Source organism: Dipodomys ordii, unplaced genomic scaffold (assembly GCF_000151885.1).
Source record: "Dipodomys ordii isolate 6190 unplaced genomic scaffold, Dord_2.0 Scaffold123, whole genome shotgun sequence".
NCBI lineage: Eukaryota > Metazoa > Chordata > Mammalia > Rodentia > Heteromyidae > Dipodomys > Dipodomys ordii.
In genome coordinates this window covers 1,390,995-1,413,863 of record NW_012267339.1, presented here as the reverse complement: position 1 = coordinate 1,413,863, position 22,869 = coordinate 1,390,995, and the positions used below count along the sequence as shown (strand labels likewise).

Sequence of the window (22,869 nt, the reverse complement as noted above, 5' to 3'; positions counted from 1 at the left end):
ATCTGCAGAATTGTTTGACAAAAGGAATCACTACTAAAATATGAAGATAAACTAAAATATGAAGATAAACTTTAAGTTTTGTAAAAATATTTGTTAAATGAATGACTTATTACCAAAATGAAATGTTATTAAAAATTATTTCTAAAACCTTTTTCATTAGTCTTAGAAGGTATATATTTTCAAGAACATTTTTTGTTAATATGTACTTTGTTTTATTTAATACATTTTTTAATTGTAAAAATACTGCATAGAGGGGTTACGGTTACATGAGCAAGGTAATGAGCACATTTCCTATCAAGCATTGTTGCTTCTTCCTGTTTTTCCCCTCCCACCTCCACAACTACACTCCATCTCCCCCCATATGTATTTTGATGTAAAGAATATATTTTGTATGTAATGCATGCATTATGGTTGTAAAATACACTATTTTAGGGGTCCAAAAAAGCAGTTTAATGCTGAACTAATTATATGTAGTTCATATTGTGAATGAAGCTTTGTTTCTGTAATACAAAAATTTTAAAAAATAACACTTTGTAAAACAAAAAACAAAAAAGCCACATATTGTTGGAGGTGAAAGGCATGATCTCCAATTGAATAATTACCAAGGGACAAATAATCTGTTTCTTGCTAGATAGGGTTGGAAACATACAATAACTAATAGCAATTTTCAGTCACTGAGTAACTGTCTACTTAATTATTAATTCCTCCAGAGATGGCAGGACCATTGACATAGACTACTAAGAGTCACATTTCAGCTGGGTACCAGTGACTCACACCTGTAATCTCAACTACTTCAGAGGCTGAGAATTGGAGGAGCATGAAGAAGAAAAGTTCACACCTACTTCATTTTATTTGTGCTGGTTCTGGTGCTTGAACTCAGGGCCTGGGTACTGTCTCTGAGCTTATTTGCTCAAGGCTAGTACTCAACTACTGGAGTCACAACTCCACTTCTAGCTTTTTGATGGTTAATTGGAGGTAAGCATCTCACGGACTTTCCTGACTGGGCTGGTTTCCAACCATGATCCTCAGATTATTTTTTATATGTTTTAGAAAATGAGATTGCTTGTAAATCCCATTTTCTAAATAAACAAATAATAATCTTCTTTAACTCTTCAAATAAAAAGTCTCCAGAGTGTGCACATGCACACACGCACGCATGCACGCACGCAGGCACACACACTACTGAACGAACATCTTTTCCAGCAGTCAGGTGTTTCCTGACCATGACCACTTACCTCAGCCACCCCATCCAGCAGCCTCCCCAGCACCTCCCGTCTCTTCAGTTTTGCTCGTTCCATGATCTCCAGCTTTACAATCACGGCATCAATCTTGGACACAACACTGCCAATGGAGTGCTCCATGCGGTCCACTCGTCTCACCAGGCTGCAAGAAATCACAAAGAAGACCAAAGCACTGGGTCATTAATAGATCAGAGTTTCCACATGCAATTGATATTTTTTTTTCTCTTAAACAATCTGATTCTCTGCCATAGTTTCTATGTGGTCTCAAGTTTTGGAGACGAACTGCCCTATGCTGCTGGTTAGACTGTTACCTGTAGCAAACTTCCTTCCAGTCAGCATGGTATCTTGAAAGTCTTAAAAAGCTGTGCCATCCTTTCTTTTTTTAAGCCATTATAGAGCTCAGGGCCTAGGGACTCCCCCTTAGCTTCACTGCTCAAGACTGGTGGCTCTACCACTTGAACCACATCTCCATTTCCAGCTTTTTAGTGGTTAATTGGAGACAGGAGTTTAATGGACTTTCCTGCCCAGGCTTCAAATCTCAATCTTCAAATCTCTTGAGAAATTAGGATTACAGGCCTAAGCCACCAGTACATGGCAACTATATTTTCTAAAGGAAGCGGTACGTGTGATGTTTGGCCTCAAAGATATTCACAGGAGTGCTATTATTTGAAACAAGTTACCGTTTAAATAAGGTATCATTCATCTATAAAATGGAATTTTAAGGAGATACCCCAAATTATATTTTGACGTAATATTTAAAGAAATACAATTATTTTTACAATATATTTAATAAATAAAGCAGTGGGAAAACACCGTGTTCATTTACCACACCATTGTTTTGTATAAAAAGTGTCCTACAAATACCTTAAAATCGTATCACCAAAGGTAAGTTCTAGAACAGGATCATAAAAATTCTGCAGATTCCCTACTGAAAAAAACTGTAACTTTTTAGCATCATGTTATCTTATTTACTTACTTATTATTTATTTAAAATATTTTACTTATGTATCATTTTTTAAAAACTCAAGTATTACAAATGCCACAGCAATTTTCCTAAGGGTTAACAGTAAATGGAAATTCTTTAAAGAACATCAACTAAATTTTAATAATGACCAAAGTCTGTAGTATATGAAACTATTTAAAGAAATAGGAAAAAAAAAACCTTTCCAGTCCAAGAAACCCAAAGAATTGTAAATTAGATAAAGATCAATAAAGGCTACAGAAATAAAGTACTGATGATTAGTAATGGAGAGAGGAGTGTGAGTAGAGTGGCAGGAAACCACTTCATCTGACTCAGGCTCTGTTCAGCCCAAATTCTGCCCATTCATTTATCCTTACACCTGAAACTCTTCATAAGAGACTCCACTAGAGATGCTTCCCCTCCTCCTGGAACTGTGTCCACTGTCATCATCATCATCTTCCTCAGAGTCATCCAGGCTTCGTGGGAAACTTCGGCCACTCATGGGACGTGGTAAAGAGCTATGGTCCAGGTCCAGGTCCTCCTGCAGAGCACAGGGTCAAAGTGAGCAGCAAGTACAATACAAACCTACAGAATCTTACCAAAGTAAAAGATGGGTCAGTTGGCCCAGGACTCCCACGGGTTTCAATTTTATGGACCAACAGATGTAAAAAATAGATTTTAAGCAATTGGCAAGGTGTTGCTAACTTTTTATTTGGATGAGAAAGAACAAAGAAAACAAAGTAAAAAGTAAACCAAAGAGTACATTTTTCACCTTTTCATAAAAGAAAACAATAGTAATAGCTCATAAGTAGGAGAGAAATAACCTCAGAAAAGAATTTTTGCTAAATTAAACTTGTGATACTTCTATTTAATTGTTCTTCTGTTCATATTTCACAATGACTGCTGAAGTTTTTCACCTAACAGAACTTGCCTATAGATCAGTGTTTAGGAAAGCTAAACTGGACTTCTTCCCTATAGCAAAGTGTTTTGATCTAAATTCACCTAAATTCTCTGCACACTATAAGCTTATTTATATTTACCGAATACTCTGTGGGTGTGTGTGCGCAAACATGCGTGTGCACATGCACCGGTGCACTTGCACCAGTATCAGGGCTTGAATTCAAGGCTTTGCATTCTTGCTTGGCTTTTCACTCATGGCTAGTGCTCTAGCACTTGAGCTTTTTGCGGGTTAACTGGAGATAAGAATCTTATAGACTCTCCTACCCAGGCTGGCTCTCAACCTCAATCCTCAGATCTCAGCATCCTGAGCAGCTTAGGATTGATTACAGACATTAGCCAGCTACCCAGATACAGAATGCACTGTTTGGCTTCATCATAGTCTAGTTTCACTTTAGTTTTGTTTCACTCTTCACCTTGACTTTTTTACTATCATGCAATTTTATTGCATTTTACATTATTATTCTGATATATATCCTTTAGGGATCAATAATGAATACATAAGTTAAATGAGGAAGTGAGAAAGAAAGAGAGATTAAAGAAAGAAACAGAGAGACAGAGATGGATTTACAGTAGGTTGCCATTTAATGTAGTATTTGATATTTGGAGGGTGCTGAACCTACCATGATCTCCAAATTAGTCTTACCCTCTCTCTTTCCAAGTCATCTCTCATCTGCTGGTGCTCATGCTCCGTCAGCTCTTGGTCTCCATCTTGGTCATATTTGGTGAATATTGCCTCAATCTCTGCATCTGTATGGCCCTTCCTGAAATTATTGAGAAAACACAGGTAAACTCATTCTGCACACAGTTTAACCTAAGCCCAGAGATGTCAAAACTCATCAGGAAAGGAGAAAATGGTGAGGGGGAGGGCTAGGCCTCCTCTCTCAGCATGTTCCAGAAAGATACATAACCTAAAACATGTGATCCTATGAGTGCTTGGGCTAGAAAGCATCTCTCACCAAGAATCCATCGTTAATAAGACGAACATCCCAGGGCTCAGGCAGTGTGACTCTTACCCCTTGAGATCTTGTCGAAGTTCATCAAAGTTTAATTTGCCTCCTCCTTGCCGCAGACACTCTGAAATGTCATCCACACTATTTTTTTTCAGTTTCAGTTTAACCAGAGCTTTATGATAGCCCTATGAGGAAAAAAAAGAGTGCGTGCACAAGAGAGAAAGAGGGGAAAAGGGGGGAGACAAAGACAAACAGAGACAGAGAGACAGAGATGTGCTTTAGTTCATTCTCCTTTTGCATTTGTTCAATCTTTCAGATATAATAGTAACTACTGTAAAACTAGTGCCTGATTGCCAGTGGCTCATGTCTGCAATCCTAGCTACTCAGGAGGCTGAGATCTGAGGATCGTGGTTCAAAACCTGCCCAGACAGAAAAGTCTGTAAGACTCTTATTTCCAATAAACTACTCAGAAAAAGCCAGAAGTGGCACTGTGGCTCAAGTGGTAGACTGCTATCCCTGAGCACAAAGAGGCTCAGGCCTACTACAATTGACAAAAACAAAAAACAACTAGTGCCTTGCGGATGAAGGCACCTCAACAAGAATGAAGTCAAGTAAGAAAAATGAAAACCACTATAAGTTTCGAACCATCTGCCACTAAAATAGAAATGTGCAAGTCCTTAGAATATCAAGCAAACAGCCATAAATTCTTTTTCATAGTCTCTGACAGCAAAATTTCCTTATATATGCTAAACATTTTCTTTTTTTTCCCCCAAAAGGCAAATATGAGGATATTCAAGTCAAAAACTAGAAGCACAGCTAGAATGTAGCTTAGTGCTAAAGTTCTTAATAGGTATGTGAAAGGTCCTGGGTAGACCTCCAGCACTGCAAACTACAAACTCTTCATTTTATGTAGGAAATAAAAATAATTCTGTGAATTAGGGATGATACTACCTTTTTGATGAGATCTGAAAGCTCCATTTCAGCTTTCTGCTGGGCCAAATCAGATTTCACTTCAGAGTAAGTATCATTGATGATGGCCAAAAACATATTCTGTTTGGAAATTGAAGGAAGAAATTGTAAACATCAATAATTGCCACATGCCTTTTAAATACTTTATGAAGATATTGTTTTGCTATATATTCCTTTTGTAAGATTATTTTTCCATTAAGTTAATCCAGACAAAATATAAAACGCATGTTTACTTACAAAATCATTAAATTTATACAGAACTTATAATGCAACAAATTATTAATGTATTTATTTACAAATGGCAAATTATTTCAATTTTGTCTTATCAAAAAATGTTAATATTTTACAATATTTACGTAAGCTACTTATGTAGAAGTCTAAAGAATTAATCAGGTTTCAACAGTCAATACAGACTAGTATTTTTTTGTTGTTGTTGGTTGTGGGGTTTGAACTCAGGGCCTTGACACTGCCCGAGTCTCTTTGTGTTCAAGGCTAGCACTCTACCACTCGAGCCACAGCGCCACTTCTAATTTTTGAGTGGATAATTGCAGATAACAGTTTCATGGGGCCTTAACTGCCTAGCCTGGCTGTGAACCACAACTTTCAAATCTCAGCCTTCTGAGTAGCTAGGATTACAAACATAAGCCAATGTTGCCTGGCTCAGACAAGTAATATATTATGATCATTCTTCTTTTTTTTTTGGTCAGTCATGGGGCTTAAACTCTGGGTCTAGACATTGTCCCCAAGCTCCATTCCTCAAGGCTAGCATTCTACCACTTTGAGCCATAGTGCCATTTCCTATGCTCATTTTTTGTTATGTATTCAATTATATTAGAGATTTACTAGAAGTATTAAGATCACTACAAAATTTACTAATAGTGGAAGTGATTCTGCTGTTTCCTTAAGATTGTTTTCCCTGTACAGTAAGTCTGAAGTGGTAGTGCTTGGATGAAATATGTCTCCTGCCTAATAAACAGTTTTCAGTGGAAAAAAATGTTAAGAATAAGAAGAATACATTTCAAAAATCTCAACTAATTTAAAATGTGTTAATTTATATCAAATGAGGAGTGAAATATGTATTTTCGACAATAATTTTTAAGTCATCTTCCACTGATTTCAAGAATTATTTATAAACTCAATACATAGAGATCTTGGCAGGCAATTTCTCATGTGTGAAATATGGATAAGCTGAAATAGAATGAATATCTTAATCTTGATGGGCAATGAATTCCTCAAAAACTACCTTGAATTCTTGGCTCTAATCTTGCTTTGTCAGATCCTTTTTTTAAAAGAAGAAAGGAAAACAAGGGAAATTGAAAGTAATTCATGGAAGTTCTGACGTTTGCATTAAAGAAACATAAGTATCTCCTACTTTTGAGGAAAAACCATCATTTTAGGCAATTAAAAAAAACTGTACTTTTTCTAGGTTTTCTGCACCAAACATACACCCATATACACATATGGACAGTGCTTAAAACCATGAATCAACAAAAAATAGAATAAAGGAAGCTTTCTAAATTCAACATTTGTGTCTATATTTTGGGCTTTTATCTGAAACAATGAGGACTAGAATGTGATTTATGAGCATGAAATTCAGTCACCTTACTATAAATAAAAGTATACATACCAAAAGAATGAAGAACATAAAGAACACAAAAGTAGTGAAATAAAGTGGTCCCAAAATTCGATTCGCTTCCTCAATCTCTGCAAAGTTGACATCACCCACAATGATACGAAACTGAGTAAAGCTAAAAAACAAAAACAAAAAACAAAAAAAACAAATCATAATACAAAACCAAAGACTAGCCAGGAATGTACATATTTTAAAAGACTTCATGTTTAGGCTTTTAGGCAACCACAGTCAACTGCGAAATAGCAGAAAATTGTCAATAACTTTGGAAAAGTCTTGCTATTAATCTGGGCAATCAGTGACTACTGGAATAATAATATGCTTTCATATTACATGTCACTTCCATTGGGTTACTATTAATGTAATGATGGAAGGGTTTTTTTGGTCAGTCGTGGGGCCTGGGCACTGTACCTGAGCTCTTCAGCTGAAGGCTAGCACTCTACCACTTGAGCCACAGCGCCACTTCCGGCATTTTCTGGTAATGTGCTCCTGAGGAATTGAACCCAGGGCCTCATGCATGCAAGGCAAGCACTCTACCACTGAGTCACCTTCCCAGCCCGGTTTGTTTGTTTTTTGTCAGTCATGAGGCTTAAACTCAGGGACTAGGTACTGTCTCTGAGCTTTTTTGTACTCAAGGCTAGAGCTCTACCACTTTGAGCCATAGTTCCACTTCCAGTTTTCAAATGGTTATCTGGAGGCTTTCCTCCCTGAACTGGGATTTTCATATCTCAGCTTCCTGAGTAGCTAGTACTACTGGTGTAAGCCACCAGCATTTGGCTAATGTAATGATTTTTAAATGACTTATACAGCAGTTGGCTGTAAGCATTAATATATAAATTGGGTAAAACATGGTAATGCTAAATTCAAAAGGTCACACTGGGTCTGGAGTTAAAAGCTCTTCAAAGGGAAAAAGAAAGTGAAGAATGGCAGTCAGAAGTGGATGTGTTCAAAGATCCAATATTGTCACATTTGCTCAGAATGAGGCTAGAGTGGCTGGAAGCTGCCTGTGAGGGTCTTAAGAGAAATAATCTCCATTCCAGACTTTTACCAATTAGCAAGATTCATTAGGATTCTTTCTGGTTTTGTTTTTTTTTTTGTCGGTATGGGGCCTGAACTCTGGGCCTGAGCACTGTCCCTCAGCTCTTCAGCTCAAGGCTAGCGCCCTACCACTTGAACCAAAGCGCCACTTCCAGCTTTTTCTGTTTATGTGGTGCTGAGGAATCGAACTCAGGACCTCATGCATGCAAGGCAAGCACTCTACCACTGAGCCACCTTCCCAGCCCCAAGATTCATTAGGATTCTATTCACAAAACACTATTAACTTACATGGCCATCTCCTTTCCTGACTACTCTTTTGTAAATGGCATAAATGTCAACACTAAACCACTAATCTCTCTCTCTCTCTTCTCATTTTCTTTTTATGCTGGTAGAATTCAGGGCCTGGGCAATACCTCCTAGATTTTCCCACTCAAGGCTGGCATTCTATCACTTGAACTACGGTTCCACTTCCAGCTTTTTTCTTATTAACTGCACATGACTTTTCTGCCTGGGCTACTTTCAACTATGACCTGATCTCTGTCTCGTAACTGAAATTATGGAATTGAGTCTCTAGCTCCTTGCAGATTATTGTTTTGTATATCTGGAAACTTTAGAAAGATGGATCTTTCATGTACTCTTCTACTTTTCTCCATGAATATTAGAATTGTATTTAATTTTCCTTATAAAATACCTTGGAGTTCAAAATACATGGTAAGGTAACAATATTCGACAGGAATCCAAGTCTCATCAAGTAAGCACTTTTTTGGTTTAAGAATCAAGCCCACTATACCAGTGAGCTAAATCCCCACCAGCAGCAAATGGCCTTCTGGAAACCCCATACTGGATGCCGAGAGGACTTTGACCATGGAAATGGAACTGGCTTCTCTGGCTGTGTTGCTGTCTCTCTACTTAAGAGCTGCTTTTTTAACCATCAGCATTTCAGAATGTAAGGTCATCTTTTCTTTACTAGACCAGTGTTTCTACTAAATAACAATGTTTAACTCTTGCGGTCTAATAGCAGCCATGAAGACTTCTGTGTCCTTAGGAAGGAAGTGGCATGTGATTAAATTTTTCTTCCTTAAATTTCTACATACTTACATACATTCTTGGAAAGTACTGAAGTCATCAACCTGAGTACCGAAGATAAGGTAGGCCAACTGAGCATATGCTAAGAAGATAATGAAGAACATAATGGTGAAGCCAAAGAGGTCTTTGGCACACCGAGACATGGTTATGGAGAGCTGACTCATGGTTCGGTTAAAACTGATGAATTTGAAGAGCTGTAAGACAGAAGACACCAGCAGATCAAATGGGGTATACACATACAATATTAGTCCACCATAAAAAAGAATGGAATTGTAATCTGATCTATGTGATAAACCTTTAAACACTATGCCCAGTGAAATAAGAATGGACCAAAGGTCAAATGCTGTATGATTCTACTATAGGAGGTACTTGGAGCAGTCAAGTTCATAGACAAAGCAGAAATATGGGGGTGAAGGGAGAAATAAGAGGTTGATAGTAAGGATATGATGTCATTTATTATACATGAAATATGTGAGATAGCAAATATAACTGATTTAAATCCCACAATGACTGAAGTATTAGTCTATATCCTCAAAACTCAGTGAGTCTAGGAAGCCTGAGGTAGACCATTTGTACCTGACAGCAAAGTCCCACAGAGCATTGCTGTGGACAAAGACCTGAAAATAACTGTCCAGGCTATACAGTGAATAACACAAAGTACAGGACAAGCTATGTGGCTTTATATGGAAGGAAGCCTAGGTTCAGGAGCTCATGGGGCATTAGAAATGGAATTGTGATCCCTATCTAGAATAACTTAATAGTCAAGTTTTGAGGAACAAAGCAGTAAGTAAAACTCAATCCGATTTAAGTGCTGGAAGGAAATCTCTAGAATTTTACTTAATGGCCACAACAAAATTTTTGAAGGTTGTTATAATCAATATTGCTTAATAAAACTCATTCATTATTTAGTTATGTATGCATGTCTGCTTTTATTTGGCAGTGCTGGAGATCAAACCTGCTGAGTATCATACGTATGAGGCAAGTGCTCTACCACTGAGCTCTACTGCCCACATCTAATTCCTACTTATTTTATAATAGAAGTTTGGTGCCTGGTGATGGTTTCTATTGAACACGCATGGAACTGAAAAAAACATTCTAAAAGACCCAAGGGGACGTGTATGACCTTTTAGCTTCAAGACATGCAGGTGGTAGCAATTCTGCAAAATACTTGGCTGTTGCTAAGTATTTTCTAGACTAGCTGCCCAAGAGAACTTTCTGTGATGCTGAAAATGACCTATGATTCCATTTCCTAGTAGCCACCAGATCCTGAACAATTCCAAAGTGGTTAGCAAGACAAAAGAACTGAGTTTTCATTACAGTCAAACTTCCTTTAAACTTAAGCATGTGGAGTCACATGTGACTCGAACTACTGTCTTGTACAGCACATTCCTAGAACTGATCTGGTTGCAGGCTGGCAGCAACCTCAGAACTTTCCGGCATCTCCAGAAAAGAGGTGCCCTCCATCTTTCACACTCCTGCAAATGTACAGTATGCTTTGGGAAAACAAGGACAGGCGTGAGTAAGGACTCCTTGTAGGAAGCTTCTGATGTAACCTCAATTCTGGGTGGAGCTGCCCTTTGGCCTCCTCCTGCAAAGAGGTGATGCTTCAAATGAGCGCTTACAGGCATAGGATTTCTTGTCCTATATGCTGCACCCCTAATTTGTCTCTCTAAGGTCCTTTATTTACCTCCTTTGATTATGCCAGTATGTGAGCCTCCAGACTGGCCCCTGTGCTAGAGTGGCCTGGAAATCCAGCAGACATCCTGAGAAGGCCTCTTACTCCATGTGCAAATCAAATCAACAGGGCCAGATCTGGCAAGAATTCAGATAGCAGTGGAAGTAGCTTCATCCCTGGTGACATGATTGTCACATGAGTCTCAGTGGGACTAGTGGGACTTGATGGAAACTTGGGAGCAGTTTTTGCTAGCTATTTGGTAAATTCGATCAAGTTATCTAATGTTTTGTGTGGCTCAAATTAATAAAAAGAAAGAAAAATATTAAAAATGCTGGTAGTGCAATACACAAATTACCTTAATCCAAACTAAAAAGACAGTGACAGCAGCTATATTGTTGAACTGTATTTGCCAGTATGCCACATGCTCAAAGTTGGGGTAAGAATTTTGATCTTCCAGAAAGTGTAGCAGTTCTTCTACATTTGATGCTAGGTATATGTTAATTCCTATGGCTGCTACCGATAGCTGGAAAATAAAAAGATTTACATTTTATTACAACATAAAGTAGGTGCTCAGAAATATTTGAGAAATAAATGAATTCATCATTTTTACTTGGAGAAACAAAGCAATCAATATTATTTTAATTTAAACCCTTAAATGCTCTTCCTTTTTAATCATTCTGCTAGTTTGTCCTAAGACTACTGCTTAGCACAGATGGCTGGCTGATTGATGTCTGCTGTAGACTTCAGGGTATTTGCTAGAGAAACAAAGTAGAAAAATGGAGGAAACAATTTTAAAGTGATATTAAGATGTGATATTTAGAATGTAATTCCAGTCTGGGCACTGGTGGCTCATGCTTGTAATCCTAGCTACTCAGGCGGCTGAGATCTAAGCTGTTCAAAGCCAGCCCCAGCAGGAAAGTTCATGAGACTCTTCTCTCTAATTAACCACCAGAAAACCGCAAGTGGCACTGTGGCTTAAGTGTTAGAGCACTAGCCTTGAGCTGAAGAGCCCAGGAACAGTGCCCAAGCCCAGAGTTCAAGCCCCCACGCCTGACAAAAAAAAAAAAAGAATGCAATTCTAGGTTTCAGTGAACTTAAACTTTGGTCAGGTAAAATAAGAAATCTGAGTGCTTTTCATGACCTAGATGATCTAATGGACTAAGGGTACATTTTGAAATGGATGGAAACATGCTCTTAATTTTATTTGGTCGGAGAATCTTCTGAGGGGCCTGTTGGATTACAGGAAACCTCTCTTGCATGAAAGTACATGGTCTGAACTGAGAGACAGCAGCACTAAGGGTTAAGCCAAAATGGAAAGCCAAGGCAGGCAAGCCAGCAAAGAAATGCCTGCAAAATGTTGTTGCTGGTGAGCCAAAGAAACTGCTCTTGACTTCTATGGTGTTACCAGCTGTCAACTAAGGCTCTCCAGATGAGTACATGGCAGAGTACATGGACAGAACTTGTATTTTCTTCTCTGAATTATTTGCAGGGAATTCTTTGTAGGAATTCTGTTTTCCTGTAGGTCAAATGTTTTCAGGAATTGTTTTTGCCATTAACCCAATTCATGTGCACAAAAGTATACATTAATTTTTACTAACAGATGAAGAAAAATATCAGCAAAAAACTAAGATAAATAATTTTATCCCTCACAGGTCATATGACATGCCAAAGCCAAATAAAGAGTTTTTGGAATTACTCACATGATTCCTGTGGTTAATTAAGACAATATAAAACACCCAATTCAGTCAGAAAGTTTCTTATGCAAAATGAGAACAAGTATTAACACAGACATCAGAAAAAAAAAAGAAAAAGAAATATTGAATACCAAGATCCATAATGCTGAGATCAAAGACTGCAATGAACAGGCTTTCAGAACACTGTAAAGAATTTGGCATTGTTCTCCAACTTACCACAACAATCACAATGTCCAGACAATTCCAGAAACTTCTGAAATAGAGTAGTTTGTGAATGCGAATTTCCAATATCTCTTCTACCATATAGTAAAGGATAAAGAAGCAAAAGCTAATCTCACAAGCTGCCAGGAAGAAATCAAAAGTTGTGACATATCGGATCAGCTTTACAGGCTGAAACTGCCAAGAGGGAACCACCCCACCAGTCGCTGGGAATTCAACCAATAACCTGTAATGTAATGAGAGAACAATTAAAATGATGACACACGGACGTAATCAAGACAGGATGTCTATCTATATTCTTAGTCATTGTAGTAAGGAGCTAATAAAATTGAAATTCCCTCAGCTTAATGAAAATCATCTCTAGCTTGGCCGATACCGACCTACTTGTAGGGCTGTGTGCTGTAAAAGGAGCCCAATTTCCCACTGCCTCTTACCCCAAAGAATGACTTCCTTCTCAAACTTTCCTTGTTTTGGGCAAAGGTGAAAAACAGAAGCTGTGCAATTAAACCCTGGAGTTGCCTGCCTCTCATTATCCTGTTTTGGTCCTTGCTGGAATCCCAGGAAAAGCTTAATAATAATTGCAATAGATTTTCTTTTACTCTTGTAATAACTGATATTTGAATTAATGTGCTACTATTTTCTGCAAAAGTTGTTATGGACAAAAGACTTGGGAAAGCTAACTGGCTCTTATAACCTCAAAAAGTATAATATAGTCATGAGAATAAATTACTGTATTTTGTGGAAATACATATGCAGAGTAGCCATGAATGATTTTTAGGTACTGCCAACATACTACTTATCTCTATTTTTGTTTTCTCTTGTTTGAAAATTCCCATACTCTTAAGAGTAGGGATCTTTTGTTTTATTCACTGATATGTCTAAAGAGCTTCAGACACTGAATAACAGATACCTACAAAATGTCCAAGAAATATTTATGGAATGAATGACAAATAAGAGCTCCTAGACAAGGTTATGAAAAAACCAGTTTCCTCATTGCGTCCCAGTGTGGTCATGAGATCAACACTACAGGGCCTATGGAAAGACTTAGCACCTTTGATGAGTCTTGAGTTAGGTGCTTGGGTATCCACAGGCACAGGCCCTGACTCTGTGTTGTAGCTGACCAGCATGGATACTTTGTGTGGCATGGACATGGATAGCACAAACACTACTGATGATCCTTACTGGGGCTAAAGACAGATGTTTGAAGAACACAGGCATTTTCTGGATGGGACCCAGAATACGGATGAACTGGAAGCAGACTTAAGGCTCCTCACAAGCCGTAATATTCTAGGATCCCTTCCTCGAATATCTTCATCTAACTAAACCTCGAGTTTTCTTTCATTTCTTGCTACTGGCCTCGATTTTTGGTCCCTGTCTCTAGTCAAGTGCGGGTAATGCTTTTCTGACCTATGTTCACCCCCAAAATGATACCTATGTGTGCCCCAAGTACACACCTGACCACACAGAACAGATTAATGTTGGCATTGTACACAGAAAAGTCAATAAAGATTGCCCTGGTTCCTCTATCCATCCAGACATTTTTCTTGAGGCCAGCAATCTGGGAAGCTGTTTCCTTTCTTGTTCTCGACAAATCCAGGTAATAGCCAGCTCCACTGTACACTGAAATTATTCCCCAGTGGCTGCTCCCATTCAAGTCCTTTTCACTTGTGTAGATCCAACTAATTAAAAATGAAAAACAGTAACAAACAGGAAAAATCAGTACAACACAGCAGAAATTGCAAAGATAGCTCTCGGTAAGAAAAAATATGAAGTAAATAACACTTATCAAGTTGCCAGTGTGCTTTGCCTGGTGTTTTTTACGTTTTTCTTACTGAATTCTCATATAGTCATTGGTCGCAGAACAAGGGCCCTAAGGCTTAGTAAAGAAACTTAGGGCCAATGTTTTGAGCTCAGAGTTGAGAACCCAGACTCTGTGTCATCAGCCTTAGTTACCCCGGCTGCCTTTCTGGTAATTGTCTGATTCAGGATGAAATGATTTGAGGTTCTCCGTGAAAATTAGAAACAGAAGGAAGACCACTACTAATAGACTCACTGTTTAGCTTCTGGTTTTCTACATGAAATGAAATAACACTTATCGGAGAGGTGTTTTGTGAGGGACATACGAGATAATACTAAGGACCTGTATACATTTCTCTTACCAATGGTGTGAGATGCAGTAACATTTAGGAAAGGAGACACCAGTAAAAGGCATGCTAACAGTTTGTAGGTATGAGGAAAAATAGATTTAATAAACTATATAATGTTCCATCCAACAATTGCAAATACAAGGTCATTTTCATCAGAAAATGAACAATAAAACTACCTATAATCCATTTCTATACCCAAAAGAATCAAATTCAGCTCAACACAAATATTGTGTGGCCACGTTCATGGCACTATTCACAATAGCCAAGTCATGGGACCAGTCTATGGTACCAGTCTAGGTGCCAGCCAGTGGAGGAACGGATAAAGAAAATGTGATATAACTGCACCATGGAGTATTATTCATAAAGAACAAAATTATTTGTGGGCAAATGGATGAAACCAAAGATCATCATGTAAAGTGAAAAATGCTAGTCTCACAAAGAGAAAAATCTGAAGGTCTTTTTCTCAGGTGTGGGATTTAGAAGAAAAATAGGACATGAAATCGCAAAGGAAATAATTTGAGATAGGGAAGTAGATAGGAGAGTAAAGAAAATAAAGAGAATATAGGGTAAGCCGGTCGCCGGTGGCTCACGCCTGTAATCCTAGCTACTCAGGAGGCTGCGATCTGCAAGAAAGTCGGTGAGACTCTTATCTCCAAAAAAGCAATAGAAAACTGGAAGTGGTGCTATGGCTCAAGTGGTAGAGCACTCACCTTAAGCTGAAGACCTGAGGGACAGTGCCCATGTCCAGAGTTCAAGCCCCAAATGTTTTTTCTTTCATGCATGTGTTTCTAACGCATTTATAAGACTATCTCTTTGTTGCTTTGTATGTCCCTCCCCCACAGTATAACCCCTGCTTTCACTATATTTGATGTCAGTATAACTTGTGGAGGAGAGGGGAAAAAACAGTTGTTTAAGGATACAGGTGGATCTGATGCAACAACGAGAATATAAGTTGTCATGTCCAAAACAAGCTTTACAACGTCGGTGGGGGGGGGGGGGGGGGGGGGGGGAGGGGTGGGGTTGGGGGGGGGGGGGGGAGGCTGGGAAGGGATGTGAAGGGTAAACCAAAGGAGGAGGCTGCAATGCTTGGTAAGAAATGTACGCATTATCCTGCCCATGTAATTGTAACCCCTCTGTATAGTATGTTCACAAATAAAAAATAAATTAAAAAAAAAGAACAACAAAAACAAAGAGAATATAGGGTAAACATGATCAAGGACATAAATAAAAAAATTAATGCACAAAAATGTCACAATAAAATCCATTGCTCTGGACAATCAATACAGGTAAAGAACAGGGTATTGTTTACCAGTAATACAATAAGAAGTCTTTAACAGAAAGAACAGTGCTGGAGGAATATCAATACCAAATTTTAAACTCTACTACAAAGCCATAGTAATCAAAACAGCTTGGTATTGGCATAAGAACAGACCTCAGGACCAATGGAATAGAACTGAAAACCCAGAAATGAACCCACAAACCTATAGCCACCTAACCTTCGATAAGCGAACTAAAAAAATAGAATGGAAGAAAGACAGCCTCTTCAATAAATGGTGCTGGCAAAAATTGGTTAATCACTTGTAGAAAACTAAAGCTAGATCCTTATATATCACCCTGCACCAAAATCAACTCCAAATGGATCAAAGATCTCGAAGTCAAAGCAGACACCCTGAAAACATTACAGGAAGGAATAGGAGAAACCCTAGGTCTCCTTGGCACAGGCCGAAATTTTCTTAATACAGACCCAGAAACACAACAAATCAAAGAAAGGTTGGACAAATAGGATTGAATGAAGTTGCAGAGCTTCTGCATGGCAAAGGACATAGCTATCAAGATCAACAGAAAGCCCAGATTGGGAGAAGATCTTCACTAGCCATACAACAGACAAGGGTTTCATATCTAAAATATACTTGGAACTCAAAAATTAAATCCCCCAACAACGACTCTTCAAAGAAACAACTGCCCAATAAATAAGTGGGCTAAAGATTTAAAGAGAAACTTCTCTGAAGAGAAAATATGAATGGTCAATAGACACATGAAGAAATGGCTATAATCAAGAACTCTAATAACAACAGATGCTGGACAAGAGGTGGCCAGAAGGGAACCCTACTGCACTGTTGGTGGGAGTGTAAACTTGTTCAACCATTTTGGAAAGCAGTATGGAGGTTCCTCAAAAAACTCCACATAAAGCTCTCCTATGACCCAGTAATCTCACTTTTGGGCATTTACCCAAATGATAACAAACGACCATATTAAAACTACCAGCACAACTGTTTATTGTAGCATTATTTACCATAGCTAAGCTATGGAACCAACCCAGATGCCCCTCAGTAGATGAATGGATCAAGAAAATGTGGTATATATAAACAATGGAATTCTATGCCTCCATCAGAAAGAATGACATTGCCCCATTTGTTAGGAAATGGAAAGATTTGGAAAAAAAATTACAGTAAGTGAAGTAAGCCAGGCCCAAAGAAACATAGGTCCCATGGTTTCCCTTATTTGCAATAACTAGTATATATCTGAGATAAGCAGAAAAGGTCAGATAAGATGATGTTAAGTGAGATGAACCCCAAGATAAGGACACAAGTGGTTTTTTCTTTCTTGCTATTGTTTCTAATGTATTTATAAGGAACCATGTGATTTTTTTGTTGTTGCTTTGTATGTCCTTCCCCCACAGTATAACTCGTTTTCACTGCATTTGATGTTGTTGGTATAATCTCGGAAACAGAAGGGAAAAAACAAATTATTTAAAAAGGGATAGAGGGGCTAGGAATGTGGCTAGGAAAGTGGCAGACCACTTGCCTTGTATGCATGAGGCCCTGGGTTCGATTCCTCAGCACCACATAAGCAAAAAGAAAAAAGCCAGAAGTGGCGCTGTGGCTCAAGTGGTAAAGCACTAGCCTTGAGCTGAAGAGCTGAGGGACAGTACCCAGGCCCAGAGTTCAGGCCCCACGACTAGACCCTCCCAAAAAATAAATAAAAATAAAAAGGGATAGAGGTTGACCCATTGCAACTATGAAATGTACAAGACGCTATGTCGAAAAGTGAACTTTACAATTTAGGATGGGATGGAGGGTAGTTGTGGAGGTGGGAGGGAAGGGATGGAAAGAGGAAACAAAGGAGGAGGCAACAATGCTTGATAAGAAATGTACTCATTACCTTGCTCATGTGATTGTAACCCCTCTGTACAGTATTTTCACAATAAAAAACTTATTAAAAAAAAAAAAAGAATAGCTGGGTGCCAGTGGCTCACACCTGTAATCCTAGCTACTCAGGAGGCTGAAATCTGAGGATCATCGTTCAAAGCCAGCTGGGGCTAGAAAGTCTGTGAGACTCTTATCTCCAATAAACCACTAAAAAACCAGAAGTGGTGCTGTGGCTCAAGAGGTAAAGTGCTCACCTTGAGCTCAGAGTTCAAACATCATGACCAACCAAAAAAAAAAAAGAAGTTTTGTCATTTGCATCAAAGTAAATGGGTCTCTCAAGTATATAGTATTAAGTGAAATAAGCCAAGAACAGAAAAAAAAATAAATACTGCATTTCCTTACTCAAAAGGAAAAGTTAAGCAGTCAATGAAGAGAAGAGAGGTTTGGTCACTGTAGGCAAGGAAAAGCAGAGAGGATGGAGAAAGAAAGCAGTTGGCTAAGAGGCCCCAACATATAGGTAAACAGAAAGTAGTTCTGTGATTCTATAGCATGTATATAAATCCAGTCTGTGAAAACTTAAGAGTCAAGTCTCTAACACAAAAACATTATTAATGTTCAATAGAATAGAAATACTATGTATCTTAATGCAATCATTATTTCTATGTGGTATGCATGTATCAAAGTACTAAACCTATAAGTATGTACTATTATTTATCAGCAAAATAATAACACTTTAAATAAGTATATTCTGAAAAAAATATGATTAAGAGCTACTAAAAAAAATTCTGTATCAGGAAACTTTCTAGTAAATAATGTAGGGTACAATGTGTTTTAACCTATCAAAAGAGTATTTATTAAAATTTTAACTGAAGACCTCAATTAAAATCTCCAGAGAGTCACAGAATCTTCTTTGTGTGCTTGTGGGATACCTCAACCTTCTCAAAATATGAATGTTGACATTAAAATGGATTAAACATCAGAGAACCAAGAACTTGAGAACCAAGTCAGTCAACTTGGCGCAGGCTTACATATAAGTACTGAGGAATTACTAGGCACCTACTATGAAATTATCAGAGAATAAGGAATGAATACAAATGGAAAGAAAGAGATAAACATCAGTAAGAAGTGATGAAAACAGTGAAGGAATAGGAGTTGGAAGGAAGAACGAAGGAATGAGAGAGCAGGAAGAAATCATGAAGAGAGAATGAACCTCACAGGAAGATAGAAGAATAAGGAATAAGTGAACATCCTTGGGAGGTAGTGAATGAATGAAGTGCCAGTGGGAGGTAAGAGAATGAATAAATGAAACTCAGTGCCAGGTGAAACAGGATTCATGTCACTGAGTAGCCAGGAGATAGACAGATACTTACGCTGTTCCATTTGCAGGCCCGAATGGGGCCCTGTCCTCACTACTGACGGAGTAGACATCATAGCATTCTTTAATTTCATCTCTCAAGTCCTGGGGGATGGTACACGACCCATTTCTGACTCTGAGTTGCCTTATACGTGGCACTCCTAACAGCAGGTTCTCAGAGAAGATGAAACTTCGGTTGTCAGCTTCTGTTTGGTTGCTGGGCTGTACCTTCCAGTAGAGTCCATCCAATAATGCACCTTCTGTGAACTGAAAACGAAGGACATGGTTTTGAAAGGTTCCAAGTGCTGGGGTGCTTGTTCCTGGCTGGTGAGCATTTGTGTGAGCAAGATTTTGACAACTCTAAGAACAATAAAGAGCAATAAAGTGGGCTTTGCTGTGAAGAGACTTGGGTTTGCATTTTGAGTGGGATCCTTTGAGCAAGACTCCCAGATTAGAAAGACCCATCAGGACATCTCTGACTTCTGTTCTGGGACTAAAGGCATCCAGTGAAGGTGTTGCTGAAACTGCCCTCCATCAATTCAATTTTTCCTAAAAGAAAGAGCATCTCAGTTATAATCCCAAATTCATCTAGATCAACACTAAAGCGAGTGGGCTTTGTTCCTATACAGGGTCCCATAACCCTGCTTGTCTCTTTAGACACTGGCATTTATTTCATGGAATTGTGTATGTGGGAAAAGTCTCTTTTAGTTTTTGTAAGGAGCTAGAACTCTAGGGAGAACAGATTGAGCATTAAATACATTATTCTTTGTTCTTTATTAATTCTTCAAGTACCAAGACTTGAATTCAGCGCCTCACTATCATTTGTTTCTCCTCACAGCCAGAGCTCTACACCTCCACTGAGCCACACTTCCAATCTTATACTTTGCCAATTAGTTGGAGACAAGTCTCTCAGACGTTTCTACTTAATCTGGTGTTGAGTCACAATCGCCAGATTTCAGCCTCCTGAGGAACAAGTACTAGAGTGTGAGCCACCAGCACCCAGTTATGAATGTTACTCATCAGATGATGCCACATACAGATCTGACCCAATGAGGTGGAAAAAGGTTAATAATATTCAAGTGTAGCTTTAGATGCTGAGTATGGTTATATATTAGTAGGTTCATGGGATATCATTTTGTTAATGCTTAAAATCAACATCTCTGAATCCAGGGTTTAGTAAGAATTTTACCAATTATGTCCCCAGAGAGGAACAATGATTGCCTTTTCAATTTCCCTAGATTCCAAGTAATGTAAAATCCAGATCTGCTTAGTATGTGTCCTGTGATATCGCTCATTGTTCATTCTCTGCTGCTGAGTTAAAGTGTGTGATAGGAAAGAGGCTAGCTTAAATTTTACCTTAGCAGACCTTTGAAATAATGGCCTACCTTGTATCAGGCTTTCTGGAGTTAAGGAAAACATGCCATCATTAACACAGATACAAAGCACATCCTTAGAGACTTCTGGGGCAATATATTCTAGAAGATTCTCAATATGAATGATATAATAAAGAGTAAAATAGGACCAAGAAGTGTTAGCTATGCTAGAAAGGGTCTATTTTTCTTATCCCTTAGCCATGTGACAATAGACATTTTTAGATGTCACTTGCCATCTCTACAAGATAGAACGCCATGTACTACTTCCTTGCAGGTTGCTCTGGGGGTTAAATAAGGGAAGTGTGAACACGCAGCTCAGTGTAGGACAAATGTCAGGTTCTCCATCACTGGCGTTTACCCTCTTTAAGGACAGGAACAGAAACCACAAACAATTCGCAAGAACAGTATCTCACACAGTGGTCACACTGAGGAAGCACTGGAGATACTTGTGTGGCACCCTCATGACACCAAATAAATGAACCATTTTGCAACAAGGCAGAGGTATTTCCAAAGTCATTTGCAAATACCTTCCAGAAGTCTTCCATGGAAGAAAGCGTTTTAAAGTTGGTTTTCTCTGTTTTGGTCACTGGGGTGTCAAGGAAGAGCTGTGACATGGTCCGGGTGTGGTAGTACACATTGGAGCTCATCATGCCATAGGTTACTGGAACACAGAGAGAACCGAGCTCAGAGAGAGAGCTGCGCACAGTCACACAGCCAACAGGCCCCACCAGGAACTGGACCTGCTGAAGGGCAAAAAGCACACAAGATCTGTTCTCACCCTTGCTCTCCTCCCACATTTGTTGATCTAGGACATCCTTCCATGGTCTCCCAGGTCAAGGCACACTGAGGCACAGAGAACCCAACGTAACCATGACAACCCCTCATGCTAAGCCTGTACACGTGTTCCTTACTCTCCTCAAATGGCACAGGAAGCAGGAATGTTGCTTCCCCCTAGACTGACTATTCTTCATCTTCTCTGCCCTGCTTTGTACCTGAGGAGGACATACAGACTCTACCACCTGGGCCAGGGCAGAGTGTCAATGCTCCTTCTTGTACTCTTTTCCATCGCCAGGTACATGGTATTTGGCTGAGGATGCTGTAGCTTTGGCCACAGCTACACGGGGTTCCTGCCATGCCATATCCTCCTCTGGTCCCCTTTCCTAAGCCTTTTCCTGAATGTCTCACTCCCCTGCAGGCCCCCTTAGCACTGCCACATCCCTGCAGAAAGTCCTTGTATTCAGTTTGCTTAAATCTCCACCTTGTACAACTGTCTCTTTCCAGGGGCCCTAGTGATAAAGACTAGCTGCTTGTATGGGAACCTCTAATCTAAGCCATGGCCCTGACACAGATGGTCACAAGAGAATACTGAGTAGACTTAGAATAAAGACAGAAGAAGGTTAATGTAGAGTATTCTAGATTGTTGTTTGTTGTCACTATAAAGGAATTTGATAATTTTTTTTACTTCTAAATACAGTAGGTATATATAAACACACAAACAAGTATTTTTATAGGTTCTCACTTATTTTCCTATTAGGATACAATATAGGGCCTGCAAAGGCTTTCACACCTCATATTTTCCCTTGGTTCTGCAGTACTCCTTCTTGGAAAGCTAGAAAACAATGTATCTAGCTTTGATGGTTAATCATTTGAACATATTTTAATCAGCCAACATGAATCCAGTCTCTGTCCTCTGCCAGGCCCTGGCTTGTCTCAGATATCTGTGTGTAACAGTCTATATCGGCCAACTCAACCTTAAGTGAGGACCAGAAAGGATGATCAGGCAATATTTAAATTTTAACACACACACACACACACACACACACACACACACACACACACACACACACACACACACACACACACACACACCATAAATTCTTATACTAGTTAGTTCTTAAGTCCTGAGAAAAATGTCAAAACAAGATATGTTAATACATACATCACCAAACTACCATTATGTAAAGTAACAATCTAGAACTTCAAAAGTATACTTAGATAGTACTTTAATCCTGGTACTACTGAGAAAAAAACAACAAATCTAGCAATTTTTTAAAAAACACAGTATATGAGGAAGGGGTAGGAGGGGGAGATGGGAAGGGATGAGAAGGGGAAACAAAGGAGGCAACAATGCTTAATAAGAAATGTACTCTTTGGGGCTGGGAAGGTGGCTCAGGGGTAGAGCGCTTGCCTTGCATGCATGAGGTCCTGGGTTCGATTCTCAGCACCACATAAGCAAAAAGAAAAAAAGGAGGAAGTGGTGCTGTGGCTCAAGTGGTAGAGCGCTAGCCTTGAGCTGAAGAGCTGAGAGACAGTGCCCAGGCCTAGAGTTCAGGCCCCACAACCGGACCCCCCCCCAAAAAAAGAAATGTACTCATTACCTTGCCCATGTAATTGTAACCCCTCTGTACAGTATTTTCACACAC

The 22,869-nt window shown here is 39.0% G+C and overlaps 1 protein-coding gene across 1 annotated transcript in view; it reads right to left on the bottom strand.

The window, feature by feature from the left end:
- Positions 1-22,869, bottom strand: part of Pkd2 (polycystic kidney disease 2 (autosomal dominant)) — a 39,619-nt gene that overhangs the window by 1,567 nt on the left and 15,183 nt on the right. The window contains exons 4-15 of the mRNA XM_013029847.1: positions 20,974-21,107; positions 19,090-19,340; positions 13,878-14,102; positions 12,421-12,649; positions 10,866-11,033; positions 8,848-9,029; positions 6,709-6,829; positions 5,064-5,162; positions 4,176-4,297; positions 3,806-3,923; positions 2,580-2,743; positions 1,236-1,383 (exon numbers count right to left, since the gene is read on the bottom strand). Of these exons, the coding sequence (XP_012885301.1) occupies positions 1,236-1,383; positions 2,580-2,743; positions 3,806-3,923; positions 4,176-4,297; positions 5,064-5,162; positions 6,709-6,829; positions 8,848-9,029; positions 10,866-11,033; positions 12,421-12,649; positions 13,878-14,102; positions 19,090-19,340; positions 20,974-21,107 (1,961 nt within the window). The remainder of the gene's footprint in view (positions 1-1,235; positions 1,384-2,579; positions 2,744-3,805; positions 3,924-4,175; positions 4,298-5,063; positions 5,163-6,708; positions 6,830-8,847; positions 9,030-10,865; positions 11,034-12,420; positions 12,650-13,877; positions 14,103-19,089; positions 19,341-20,973; positions 21,108-22,869) is intronic.